Genomic DNA, 15,417 nt, shown 5'->3' on the forward strand with positions numbered 1-15,417 from the left:
ATTCTATTAATGTGGTATATCACATTTATTGATTTATGTATGTTGAACCATCCTTATATCCAAGGGATAAATCCCACTTGATCATGGTGTATATCCTTTTAATGAATCCTGTTGAATTCAGTTTCCTAGAATTTTGCTGATATTTTTGCATATATGTTAATCAGGGATATTGTCTTGTAGTTTTCTTCTGGTGTTATTATATGATTTTGGTATCAAGGTAATGCTGGCCTTAAAAAAATGAGTTTGAACATATTCCTTCCTTTTATGGAAGCGTTTGAGAACTGACATTAATTCTTCATTAAATGTTTGGTAGAATTCACCAATGAAACAACCTTGTCTTGAGCTTTTCTTTATTGGGAGGTTTTTGATCACTGATTCAATCTTTGTGTTATTGGTCTGTTAACATTTTCTGTTCTTAACAATTCATCCTTGGTAGGTTGTATGTTTCTAGGAATTTATCCATTGGTTTATGTTTTCCAATTTGATTCCTTGTAATTGTTCTTCATAGCCTCTTATAATTATTTGTATATTTGTAGTGTCAGCCATAATGTCTCCTCTTTCATTTATAACTTTATTTAAGTTGTCTCTCTTTTTCTTGCTTAATAGACCTAAAGGCTTTTTGATTTATTTGTCTTCTAACGACAACAACAACAAACCTCTTGGTGTTATTGAACTTTTCTAGTGCATTTCGGGTTTCTTTTATTTATTTCTGCTCTAATCTTTATTATGTCCTTCCTTTTCCTAACTTTGGGATTAATTTTCCTTCTTTTTTTAATTCTTTGAGATTTGATATGGGGTAGTGTATTTGAGATATTTCTTTTTTAATTATACATTTATCACTATAAACTTCCACCTTAGAATCGTTTTTACATTGTCCTGTACGTTTTGGCATGTTGTATTTTTGTTATCTAAAGATGCTTTCTGATTTCCACTTTGATTTCTTCTTTGATCCATTGGTTATTCAGCAGTGTGTTGTTTAATTTCCACATATTTGTGAATTTTTTAGTTTTATTAATGTTACTAATTTTTAGTTTCTTACCATTGTGGTTGGAAAAGATATTCAATATGATTCTGATATTCTTTTTTTTTTTTTAAAGATCCCATATTCTTAAAATTGCTAAGGCTTACTTTTGGCCCAACCTATGATCTATCCTACAGAATTTTCCATGTGACTTGAGAAGCAGGTGTTTTCTGGTTCTACTAAATGGAATGTCCTGTATATAACTCTTACATTCATTTTCTCTGTCGTGTTATTCAGGTATGCTGTTTACTTATTGATTATCAGTCTGGATGACCTATCCAGTGCTGAATGTAAGGTATTGGAGTTCCCTTCTATTTTGTAATGGCTGTCTGTTTCTCCCTTCATTTCTCTTAATACTTGTTTTGCCTATTCATGTGCTCCAATGTTGGGTGGATATATGTTTACAATTGTATCCTCTTGATGAAGTGACCCCTTTATCATTATATAGTGACTTTCTTTGCCTTCTGTTATTGATTTTGACTTAAATTCTGTTGTATCTAATATCACTGTAGCCGCTTTAGTAATCATTTGTGTGATTCTAAGTGTGTTTTTAAAGCTAAAGTGAGTTTCTCATAGCTAGCATATTGTTGGATCTTGTTTTTTGTTTTTATTTTTATTCATTCAGCTATTCTGTCTTTTGATTGTAGAATTTACATTTAAAGTAATTATTGATAAGTAATGACTTACTATTGCCATTTTGTTAATTGTTTTCTGGGGTTTGTTTTCTTTTGTGTGTGTGTGTGTGTGTGTGTGTGTGTTCCTTAGTTCATCCCTTGCTGTCTCCCTATGTGGTTTATTTTTTGATTCCTTTCTACCTTTCATGTATCTACTATAGGTTTTTTTTTGTTGTTGTTGTTGTTACCATGATGATTAAAGAAAACATTTTACAGATCTAACAGTCTATTTTAAGATGATAAAACTTACCTTCATATGTATATGAGAGAAGCTGTTGCTGGGTCTGCAGTGGGGACCATGACTGGCAGTCTTGTTACCAGGCTTTCAGGAGGTTGTGGATCCTGTGTGGTACCTGGGTGGATGGGATTGCCTTCTGTACCTTGTTCAGTGGAGTGGCACTGGGACAGTTATCAGCTTCAATGTCTACAATTGGGTCCTCAGACAGTGGGCCTATTACCAGATATGCAGACATGTATAGATACCATTACACTCCAAGGAGAGCTCTGCCAAGTCACTGGATAGGTTCCTAGGTGGATCCCTGGACCATGGCTGAGAGGGGCTGGAAATGACTGAGCCATAGGAGTTGTTACATGTTCTACAACCATGATTGAGATCTGCAGATCTGGCTCTAGATGTATGAATGGGCATATCTCCTGCCAGTTTCTGGGAAGACTGGACTACTCTGTGACTATGGCTGAGGAGGCTAGAGCTGAGTATAAGGCCTTTCAGTATCTCTGGAAGTGCAGATGGAAAGATCTCCTGCTGGATCCCTGTGCTACCATGACAGCTCACAGACTGTAGCTAGAAAGGGCTGCAACTGAGTCTAGGGCTCTTTTGCAATCTCTGGGGGTGCAGACAGCAGTGTCTCCTGCTGGTTCCCTGGGCCAGGAATTGTGCTGGTAGATTGCAACTATGAGACCTGAAGCTGAGTAAAGTCCCTTTAAGATCTTTGTGGGCACAGCTGTGAGTGTCTCCTATCTTGTCCCTGTGCCAACAAAACTGCTTATGGATTATGGCTGGGAGGTCAAAGCCAAGTATTGGGTACTTTTAGGATCTCCAGGGATGTAGGTAATTTTTCCCACTGGAACTCTGGACTGTCAGGACTTCTGGAAGACTATGACTAGAAGTATGCAGGAGGTTAGGGCCCTTTCAGGATATCTGGAGGTGTAGACAAGAGTGTCTCCTTTGGGGGTTTTGTGCCAGTAGAAATGTTCATGGACTATAATGAGGGGTGGGCTGGAACTCAGTTTTAGGGTCCTCTCAGGATCTCTAGTCATACCAAGTCTTGTGAGCTTGTCTCCATGGGCTTCTGGATCACAGCTGAGAGGAACTGGAGACCACTTCAAGGTCCACAGTAGGCACAGAGGTCTGTGTGCCTATTATCTGATGCACAGGTGAGTGTGATGACTCCTGGGTCCCTGGGCTGTTTGGTGCTGTAACAGAACTAAAGCGAAATAAGGCTGTAGTCAAGTCCTCAGAGGTATGGAACTGTTTCTGGGTCTGGAGCTGGGACCACAGTCAGTGAGTCAGCTGCTTAGGTGCAAGACTGTTTTCTCAAAGCAGTTCTCCTAGGTTGTAGACTCCACCAGGGTTTCACAATCTCCTACTTGGAACTAAAGGTACTTTAGTCTGTGAATGGATGTGAAATTGTAATTGAGTAAAGGATGTCTTATTCAGCCATCTTGTTGATGTCTTATGGCAAATTTTTGAGAATGAAATTAATGAGATTGGGGAGTTTAAATAAGGCAGCAGAAAGAACAGCAAAAAACACTGGAGGTTATATTTTACAGCTTTATTGAGTTATAATGTATATGTAGTAAGCTGTATTTAAGAGCATTACTTGATAAATTTTAGAAACTTATGCAGTTGTGACACTACCATCATCAAATTTTAGGACATTTTCATCACCTTAAAGGTTTTCAAGTGCCTCTTTGCAGTCAATTTCTGCCTCCAGAAATTGCTAGGCCCCAGCCAATTACTAATCTGGCATCAATCACTATCATTAAATAGAATAATTTCTCTTAGAAATCTTCACAACAAATATCTATAGTCAATGATATTATTCTCACCATTCTTCCCAATGAGGAAACAGAGCCACAGAGAGTTTGTGACTTAGGGCTCTATGGCTAGTAAGTGGCAAAGTCAAACTTCAAAACCCAGGGTTCTAAATTTAGAGTTTATGCACTTCACCACTCTATTTTGCCATCAATAATAATTAAGAGGCACCTAGGTGTCTCAGTCAGTTAAGTGTCTGCCTTTGGCTCAGGTCATGATCCCAGAGTCCTGGGATCAAGCCCCACATCAGGCTCCTTGCTCAGTAGGAGTCTGCTTCTCCCTCTCCCTCTGCCCCTTCCCTTTTTGTGCTCTCTTTCTTTAAAAAAATAAAAATAAAAAAATAATTAAGTATACTGTTGACCCAAATCAGGCCGCTATCCAATTTCTTATATATGAATATTTCCTGGAGATTTGAGGAACAATTGGAAATACAGTTGATCCCTGAACAACATGGATTTTGAATCATGTGGGTCCTCTTATGTGTGTTTTTTTAAAATATAACTACAGTACAGTACTGTAAGTGTATTTTCTCTTATGATTTTTAAATAACATTTTATTTTCTCTAGCTTACTTTATTATAAGTATACAGTATATAATATATACAACATGCAAACTATGTGCTAATCAATTATTTATGTTATCAGTAAGGTTTTCAGTCAACAGCAGATTTTATATATATATATATCTCAATAGTTAAATATGGAGTTTTCAACTGTGTGAGGGCTCAGTGCCCATAACCTTCATTTTTCAAGTGCCAATGTGCTAATGAACTCCTGATGCAGATTTCTATTAATGTAATCTGGGGTCAGCTTTTAATTTGGCTTGGGAAAAAGAGACTTCTCCTTTGGAGTAACTAGAACTCAGGACTACCAAATCTAAGGAATCCCCAGGAAGGTATGGAATGGAGAATAGAGTTAGATGTTAGAGGGAAAAAGAGTTAAGTGCTGACAAGCAGAGAGGAGGGTTATAAGAAATTTCAGAAAGCAGTCATTACCATTAACATCTTGCTCTAACCTCAGCTTGATAACAGGTGAGAGGTGGGAGGATGTGCAGTCAGTTTGGCTTTATGTCCAGAGCAAAGGAAAAAAATCTCTGTCCTTAAAGCCAAGATTGACTTTTGGGTTTTATCAATATTGTATAAACACATTGTACCTATCAATAATAGATAAAATGAGAATTATGTTTTCTCATTTGGTGACAGCAATGTTACCTTCCCTAAGAAATCCCTTTTGATTCCCTAATCATGTCCTCTGAGCATTGCACATAAATTACAGATACACATTTACAATTACAGAAGTTTCCCTAGTCCCAGTCTCTAAGCATCAAACTTTTAATAGGGTCTCTAGAGAAGAGTCTCAGATTCACTATTATATCTTTAATAGAGAGTGTTAATTGTCTAAGTACGTCACCATGTAACAAGTGAATGAGATCATTAAGCAGAGTATGGTCCTTAATGGTTCTCAGTTGATGGATTATTTTTCAAAGACTAATGACAGTCTCAGAAAGGGAAATGTGTTAGTCATTTATGTTCTGAGAAATAATTGAAGAATCCATCTGTTCTGTTTCATAATAAAATGAGAGAAGAATCTCTGGGTCTTTCTCTTCTGTCCTCCATTTTCTCTTTCTCTGTCTTTTTTTTTTTTTTTAAAGATTTTATTTATTTATTCGACAGAGATAGAGACAGCCAGCGAGAGAGGGAACATAAGCAGGGGGAGTGGGAGAGAAAGAAGCAGGCTCATAGCAGAAGAGCCTGATGTGGGGCTCGATCCCATAACGCCAGGATCACGCCCTGAGCCGAAGGCAGACGCTTAACCGCTGTGCCACCCAGGCGCCCCTGTCTTTTTTTGTAGTTGCTTTTCTTATAGCTCCTATTCTTGTCCTTTATTCTCCTGACTTGTCTCCAGGTGTGAGAGTGTGTCTGGGAAGATTCTGTCTACAATCCTTGTGTTTTGTTCAACTCTTTCAATCTATATATTAAGGTCTATGCTGGGTGCTTTAATTTTTTTTTTCAAGCGTATATTTAGCTCTCTGGATTTGTCTGGGGTCAAAAGAGATCATCTCCAAAGGGAAGTTGGTCTAGCTTAAAGGAGAGGAGTAGAAAATTCATTTTCTTTTCAAAATAAAGTTTTGTAACAAAGAATACTAAAGCTAGTTCTTCAGTTAAAAACCATCAAATTCATCAGGTTGTATATCCAGCTGCCTACTTGACATCTGTATGTAAATGGTTAATAAGCATTTCAAATTTGTGATGGCCAGTCCTGAGCTGCTTTGCTACTATCAATGCCCAATTCTATTTCTCCTGTGTCATCTCTATTTTGGAAAATGGTGACTCCATTTTTTCAGTTAATCAGGCAAAAATATGATCCAGTCATCAAATAAATATCAGTGTTACTATCAAAATGTATTCAAAATCCAATAACTTTTTTCTATCCTAATGCAAACCACTTCTTACCTGTTAATGAAAAGACATCTAATGTATTTCCCAGCTTCTGCACATACATCTTATAGTCTTGTCCTAATAGAGCAGTCAGAGTTATAAGTTATGTAATGTCACTGCTTACAACACTTCAGTGGATCCCCATTTGATTTAGTGTAAAGGCCAATTGACTGCCCATTTTTCACTGAAAGACTTATTTTTTTCTAATTGTATTGTAGTAGCTTTTTATATTTATTTTATTTTATTTTATTGTCTGTTGTCAGATACAGTTTTACAAATATTCCCTCCTAGTTTTTGGTCTGCCTATTCATTTCTTAATGATATCTTTTCATAAACAGAAAATTTCATTTTGATGGTCTAATTTATCATTTTTAAGATGTTATTGCTCTCTATGTCTTGCCTAAGCACTGTTGCCTACCCATGATTCTTTAAGGTAATGTTATTTTCTTGTAGAAGCTTTATGGTTTAGCTTTTAGTTTTAGGTCTATGATTAATCTTGAATTAGTTACTGTGTATGATAAGATATAATGGTCAAGGCTGATTTTTTTTTTTATTATAGGCAGCTGGTTTTTCAAGCAAAATAGGTTGAAAAGACTTTCTTCCTTCACTGGAATGCTTTCAAGTCTTTGATCAAAAAATTTCTTCATATGTGTGAGCCTATCTGTGTTCTGTCTTCCATACATCTACTTGTAGAACTTTATTTCCATATCACACTGTATTAACTATGATAGTTATGGTTAGCATTGAAATCAATCAGTAAGTCCTTCAATCATCTTTTAAAAATTGCTTTGGATATTCTAGATATTTTTACATTTTCATTTAAATTTTGGAATTAGCTTGTGAATTTCCATACAGGATCATAGTTTATTTTTTAAATTTTATTAATTAACACACAGTGTAATATTGGTTTCTGGAGTGGAATTTAGTGTTTTATCACTTACATACAGTGCCCAGTGCTCATCACAACAAGTGCCCTCTTAGGGCATAATAACTATCACCAATCTAGCCCATCCCCCACCTCCCTCCCTCCATCAACCCAGTTTGTTTTCTACCATTGAGTCACTTATGGCTTCTTTCCCTCCCTTCTTTTTTTTCTTCTCCTCCTTCCTATATGTTCATCTGTTTTCTTTCCTAAATTCCACATATGAGTGTGATCATATGGCATTTGGGGCTTGATCCTAGGAACCCAAGATCATGACCTGAGCCAAACGCAGACACTTAAAGGACTGAGCCACCCAGGTGCCCCAGAATGTCTGATATTTTGATAAGCACTTTGTCTCTATATTCAGAGGGATATTAATCTTTAAAAAAATCATTTGTTTTGTGTTGATATCAAGATTATGCTAGAACATAAAATGAGGTGGGAAGAATTACTTGCTCTTCTATTTATTGAAAGAGCTTTTGTAGATTAGTAATATTTATCCCCTAAATATTTGATTACATTTACTAGTGATTTCATTTGAACCTAAAAGTTTCTTGGTAGGAAAAATTAAGATATTATTTCCTTTGCAGCTATTATTATTTTTTAAATTTTTAAAAAGTTTTTATTTAAATTCCATTTAGTTAACATGCAGTGTAATATTAGTTTCAGGTGTACAATATGGTGGTTCAACCCTTCTGTACACCACCTGATGCTCATCACAAGTTCACCCCTTAATCCCTATCCCATATTTTACCCATCCTTCACCAATCTTATCTCTACTAACCATTAGTTTGTTCCATATAGTTAAGAGTCTGTTTCTTGCTTTGTCTCCCTCTCTCTTTCTTTTTTCCCTTGTTTGTTTTGTTTTTTATTTTCTACATATGAATGAAATCATTTGGTATTTATCTTTCTCTGCCTGACTTATTTTGCTTATCATAATATTCTCTAGCTCTATCATTTCATTAAGAATGGCAGAATTTATTCATTTGATGGCTGAGTAATATTCCATTGTATACATATGGATAGGGTTGGACTTAGATCTAACATTTTACTATTTGTTTTATGTTTCCAACATCTGTTTGTTTGTTTTTTTTTTTATACCTCTCTCCTTTGTTTGTATGCATGTATGGTTGTTTTCAGGATTACAATATATATTATTAGCTTTTTCAAAGTTTGCTTAAAGTTAATACTTCACCATTTCACACAAAACTGAGCAATGTGTCTTCATGTAAATCTATTTATATAGCTCTTGGCCTTTAAGGCATAGCTGTCATGTGTATCACATCTACGCATATATAGCCCCAATATAAATCATATTTTTTGCTTTAAACACTCATATATAATTTAAAGAGATTAATAGAAAAAATACTCATTTCTCTTTATCTACTGAATTATTATCTTCAGAGTTCATTTCTTCCTGAAGATCTGACCTTTCGAATGCACTCATTTCCCTTCATTTTTAAGAAATTCCTTTTTCACAGTGATATCAATGGTAGATTTCCTTAGTTTTTATTATCAAAAATATCTTTACTGTGCTTTTATTCTTGAAATATGTTTTCACCATTTGTGGAATTCTTAATTGACATATTTTCTTTTCTTTCATCACTTTACAGATGTTGTTCCTACTGTCTGATGAAAGGTGAGTGATGTTTTTTTGTTGTTGTTACTGATCATTTGTGTCTTGGTTCCCTCATAGGTTCCATTGTCATAGAAAACAATTCAAAGTTTACTACATCTTCCAGAATCAACATATTTAAATTTTTTAGTTATATATATATATATATTTTGATAAATTTTCTTAATAGTTGATTAACATGTCTAATATTATAATAAACTTACCTAAATGTTTTAATACTATAAGCAATATAATACAGCAGATATTATAGTAAATACCACTAAGCCATTAATGTCAAGGTGAAGAAAATTTGTTTATAAAATATTCTTTATGTGTATGATTAAAATGAAAGAAGTTTCTATTAAATGTGTTTCTATTATCATGAAATTTACTTGGGTATAATGAAACATACAGAATGTTTTTCTTTTGCTCATTTTGGTATATATTATTATGCAGTATTCTTTGGTGCAAAAAATAAAAGGGAGGAATTTATCCAAGTTTAGTATCTCACAAGAAGGTTCATACTTATATGCAACAACTATCATCTTCCACTGATTGGCTATGCCAAACTCAGAATGAATGAACAGAAAAGAGCCATGGACTAAAGAGACCAGAACAGATCACTACACAGGAATTGTGAAATTGTGGGTTTAAAAAATATTGCTGAAGAATGACTAGAGGTAAAATATAAAAGTGTGGACTATTTTTTATTAATGTTTTTTTATTATATTATGTTAGTCACCATACAGTACATCCCTGGTTTCTGATGTAAAGCTCGATGCTTCATTAGTTGCGTATAACACACAGTGCACCATGCAACACGTGCCCTCCTCACTACCCATCACCAGTCCATCCCATTCCCCCACTCCCCTCCCCTCTGAAGCCCTCAGTTTGTTTCTCAGAGTCCATAGTCTCTCATGCTTCATTCCCCCTTCTGATTACCCCCCTTCTTTATCCCTTTCTTCCCCTACTGATCTTCCTAGTTCTTATGTTCCATAGATGAGAGAAATCATATGATAGTTGTCTTTCTCTGCTTGACTTATTTCACTTAGCATTATCTCCTCCAGTGCCGTCCATGTTGCAGCAAATGTTGAGAACTCATTCTTTCTGATAGCTGAGTAATATTCCATTGTATATATGGACCACAACTTTTTAATCCAGTCATCTGTTGAAGGGCATCTCAGTTCCTTCCACGATTTAGCTATTGTGGACAATGCTGCTATGAACACTGGGGTGCATATTTTTCTGTTTAAAAAGCACTTTCTCATATATTATCTCCTTTAAGCCTCACAGATGTTCTTGAAGGATACTGTTGTTTTCCCCATTAGCAGATGGGATAGATTGTTTAGATTTTCCCCAAATCATACAAATAATTCTTTCTAGGTATTGAGATTCTAATTCAAGTTATCTTTCTATCATTTTATAATCTTTTAAAAAACTTATAAGATACAAACCAATTTTAAGCTGCTATAATTTGTTGATTGGCTGACTGCTTTCTGGAGCCTGTGGTACTTATGGGATGGGGTTAGTTTCAATGCACCAGGGGTTCTAATGACTGCCTTCTTCCAGTACTATAAATTATAAACTAATCCATTTGTGCTCTAATTTGTGCTTGAAAAATAGGAAGCTTGTTCTTCCACCACAAGCTTTTATAACTACGAGTTACTCTATTCTTTTTCATATATTTCTCTATTTTGTTGAATCAAGAAATGAATGAATTTGGGCAGGATCCAAAACTGGAGTCTAAAACAGTGATTCTATAAATAAATGGGCCTAAACCAACCAACAGCATAAACATTGCTGAATCAGAAACTGTTGGTAGAGTCTGTCAATCCGTGTTTTAATAAGCTTTCTATTCTAGTTTGATTCTAACCCGTTTGAGAATTTCTTTTTTAAAAGAACTAAAAGGAAGCCTGGAACAGAGATTTTAATGCATACCTAAATGCACTCAGCGAGATTGTGCCATAGTCAGTCAATAAACCAAACTTTAGAAATACTGTTCTAGTTTTGATTGGTGTTTCTTTGTTTTAATCTAAATCTAAGTTTTTTTGTTTCTTTGAATACAATGTTGGATAACTTTGTCAGAAATATTCTGGAGAGTAGAAGGTATTAGAAAATGATAAGAAAAAAATTGGGGCGCCTGGGTGGCACAGTGGTTGGGTGTTTGCCTTCGGCTCAGGGCGTGATCCCAGTGTTGTGGGATCGAGCCCCACATCAGGCTCCTCTGCTATGAGCCTGCTTCTTCCTCTCCCACTCCCCCTACTTGTGTTCCCTCTCTCGCTGGCTGTCTCTATCGCTGTCGAATAAATAAATAAAATCTTTAAAAAAAAAAAAAAGAAAATGATAAGAAAAAAATAGATATGCATATCCATGTATATAAAAAAAGAGGAATTATGAGTTCTTTTGAATCTCCAGGTTAGGAAAGTAATACACCTACATAATAAAGACAATTTCATGTACATTGTTGGTAATATCGTGGAATGATTTAGTTAAGCATCATTGCTGTTCTAGAGAACCAAGTGAACTTAGCAATGTGATATTATCCTTTATATTTAAATAACCATTAAATAACACATATGTAATTTTATAATTTCTTTTTAAAGGAATCAGCAGAATATCTTGTCCAAACTGTGTTTTTTTGCACAGATGTATATTTTACCTTTTTCCCACATGCCACTGAAGCAACAAAAATGAAGTATAAAAATAGAAATATTTATAAGAGAGAATGCGATCACATCAATGGATGAGGGATTTTGGTGAATTTCTGGAAGGCATAAAGTAGTTGGTATTGTACTGAAGGTCAGACTAGAGCTGAGGAATCTATAGACTGGATATGCACAAGAGGAGGCTGCAGAGAAGGTCTGAGCTTCTCAGAGGCCTCCAATTTTCTGAACTATACTCATAAAACCTAAAGACTTAACAGATAACATACCACACTCGTATACTCAGCTTGATGTGAACCTTCCCATTCAAGGAAAATACCAGTTAGGGAACCGGACTGTTATGATGGCAGTAGGTACTAATTGTTACATTATCAATGTAGTCCTCAGGTTGTGATAATAATGAGTGAACAAATAAAAAACAAGACAATTAAAGGAAGCTGTCAGTACAGTGAGAATATTATACAGCAAAAAAAAAAAATTAAACTATAGACATAGCAATAATATGGATTTTCTTGGGGGGGGAACTCATAAAAACAGCTTGACTGTGATCCACTACTCCCTTTCCTAGGGCTTGGGGATATCCCTCGGGAGCAGATGACATGGTCTAATCTTGTGACATGGACCTCCAGATTATAGAATAGTTAAATTTTTTGAAAGCTTATCTATTGTAAAACACCTTTTAAACAGATGTTTAAAAGAAACAACTAATTGAATAGCTTCTCCCTGATATTTTGTCATAGTCCATCCCAGAAGCCAAGCTTAGCAATAAGAAAAAAAAAAAATTCACTTTAGGTGTATGATATTTGCAATTGTCATTAAAGAAGCAGGAAGTGAGCTAGCCTGCAACAATCATCCCAGGGCTGGTAATCTCTGGGGGCTAACTGCAAGATTGAAAATGAGTGATGCACTCACTGCATTCTATGTTTTTGTTCTCTCAGATTCAATTCAGTTTTACAAATATTTTACAAATACTTATTTAGGACCTCATGTGTGTAAGTCATTGTGCTAAACATTGCAAAAGATAGAAAGAGACTAGGACATCTAATTCATAATAATAATTTTAAAAAGCTTGTAGCCCAGAATTAAGTTTTATGCAAAGTCAAGTGTTACCTAACAAGAATAAACTGCTAAACATTTCAAATGCATAAACTAAATGTTTCAAGTGAGCGTTACTGTCCTCTTCAAGATAATGTGGAAATGCATCATAAGCTGTAATATTTGAGATAGACCTTGAATAAAGGTCCTTTCTCTGTGGAGAGACCTGTATTAGCAAAAGCATGTTATTGAAACAGTAGAGAGTATTCAGAAAGCTTTCTGCAACTTATTTTGGGTATAATACAAGGAGAATTAGGAGAATTTTGGAGGAAGAGACTTTAGAATTAACTAAGGCTTTATTTGAAAGGACCTCAAATAATGCCAGGATGAACAAACCAGAGTGATGAAGGTAGAAATAGAAGGAATGAATGGATATAGATATATATGGAAATATATACATACACACACATATATATAATATACATAAATTCTATAATGTATATAAAATATTTAATGAATATATATAAAAATATATATAAACATAAATACATAAACATATACATGTGTATGTATGCGGATCTAGCTGTATACTGTATTTGCACATAATCTGGTAGCAATAACAACCCATTAAAAATTATTGAAAAGGGAAATGATTTAATCAGAGTTGTTAATGAAGAATAACCTGGTGGCTATGTCATGGATGTAAAAGATAAGTAACTAAAATTTTGCAAAACACGGAAGCAAGGCCATGGCTTCAGTAGTATAAATAAGAAAGTGTGTGGAGTTTCAGTGTTGAGAAAAGAAGGGCATGGATGGACTTGAAGATGGGTCACTCATTATACTTAGACTATGGGGTAGAAGAAAGCTAACATTTAAAAATTCTTAGGACAGAAAACATTCAAGATCTTGCTGATTTTCATGTCTTTTCCAGCTACCCACTACGTGCTCTGATATCATGTTAACTTAACATTATTTGAATTTTGGAAACATGCTTTTGAAGCCTGCATGTCAACAGCACATTAAAAAAATAACATATTAGTGATATATCTTATAGCTTCATTATTAAAAAGAAATCTAGGAAGATTGACCATTTCCTTCCTATTCTGCTACTTCTTTTTTCTTCTCCATGACCATCCCACTTAAATTCTGCAGTCTCCTCTCTTAGCTTTCTGAATTAAAGCTTTACAGATTACCCTACAACATACAAACTGAGGTAGAAAGGGCATGTAGAAAGCATCATAGACAATGAGAGGCAAACTTCCCTGCCCCTCTGCCCAGCTCCTCTCATTTCTCATAGACACACACTGTGCTAAGTGTATCTCTTATAATTTGGCTTGATCCTCACTGTTTTAACTCCCTTCTTATAGATTCTTCATTGCTCCCCCAATTCTTTTTATTTCCCTCAGTGCTATGAGAGTTGAATCCCCACATAAAGTGAAACTCACCACATACCAAATTAAGTGAAATGAGAGACCTTTTAATGGCTAGCAGAATTCTTGGACTTTGTCTTTGTTCATTCAAACATAAACCTGCCACCACTGTGGAGTTAAATGTGTATGAGCCTTGAGGCTATATAGCTATATAAGTATCAAAGACATCATAATTAATTCCTGTTCAGAGGAACTACACTCTATAGTACTCAATGATTTTATAAAACAACAGCGAAGAATATGTAAGCATATAAAATGTTTTTGTTTATTTTATGCTTCAATTATTCTAGTATGATATGAACACGTTCAATAAATCATTAAACACTAGGGCAATTACAATTGCAAAATCTTTACACACTTACCAAAGCAGAAGCATATGTAATCTGCATAATTTGTGATGGTTTTAATAAAAAAGAGGACAGATAATAGTATGAAGAGCTAAACATTTCTCTTTAACATTTTTCTCAGTGAATCTTTGACTTTTTTATTTCTCGGGCTATAGATCATTGGATTTAACAAAGGAATTATGACAGTGTAAAATAGAGAGTCCATCATATCTTGATCATCTGATTGTGCAGATCCAGGACACACATACCTGAAGAGAAGAGGACCATAGTATAGAGACACAGATAAAAGATGGGCTCCACAGGTGAAGAAAGCTTTTCTAATGCCTTGCAGAGACTTCTTTCTTAAGATTGTAAAGAGAACAAGTGTATAAGAGAACAGAACAATCAGAATGGTAAATACCTGTATTGACCCAGAGAAAATAAAAACCATCAGAACATTAATTGAAGGGTCAGTACAGGAAATCTTAAACGATGGTATGATGTCACAGTAAAAGTGATACATGATGTTAGAATTACAAAAGGTTAATCTGAATAAAAAACCTATATGAATTATAGAATGAATTAAGCCACCTACAAATGATGAGACTAACAGCCAGGTGCAAAGTCTATAGGTCATAATCACTGGATAAAGTAATGGTTTGCAGATGGCTACGTAGCGATCATATGCCATTATTGCCAAGAGAAAACATTCTGTGGTTGCACCAAATGCAAAGGAAAACAATTGTGCCATGCATTCAGAGAGAGAGATCATCTTATTCTTGGCTAGGAAGTTGGCCAGCATCTTTGGGGTCACTGTGGATGATATCCAAGCATCAACAAAGGCTAAACTCCCAAGGAATAAGTACATGGGAATATGAAGGTGAGGGTCATTGCAGATGAGAGCAGTTAGTCCAAGGTTTCCTATGATGGTGATGAGGTATATCACCAGGAATACCAGGAACAGAGGGATTTGCCACTGTGGTTGATATGTGAATCCTGTGAGAACAAACTTTGTCAGCAATGTTCCATTTTTAATATCCATCTTGTTACACGATGACCCCTGAAATGAATGCAATAAATGTAAAAAGAACATTCTTTAAGATTGTATAAAAAGAAAAGAGGAAGAAAGTAGTTGAAATAAAGCCATAGACTAATCAGAATGCTCTCAATTTTATTTACTGCTACTATAATATATGAAAACTATTTGGGGAATTGAGGTAATGGAAAATGAAATTATT

General features: G+C 35.0%; 1 protein-coding gene across 1 annotated transcript; it reads right to left on the bottom strand.

Moving 5' to 3' along the window:
- Window positions 1-14,291: 14,291 nt before the first annotated feature.
- Window positions 14,292-15,221, bottom strand: LOC123784320 (olfactory receptor 5H2-like). Its single transcript, XM_045785650.2, has one exon. The coding sequence runs from the start codon at window positions 15,219-15,221 to the stop codon at window positions 14,292-14,294; it is 930 nt and encodes a 309-aa protein (XP_045641606.2).
- Between the last annotated feature and the right edge of the window lie 196 nt (window positions 15,222-15,417).

The sequence above is a fragment of the Ursus americanus genome, chromosome 4 (assembly GCF_024610735.1).
Source record: "Ursus americanus isolate L20-20 chromosome 4, mUrsAme1.1.p, whole genome shotgun sequence".
NCBI classification, from domain to species: Eukaryota; Metazoa; Chordata; class Mammalia; order Carnivora; family Ursidae; genus Ursus; species Ursus americanus.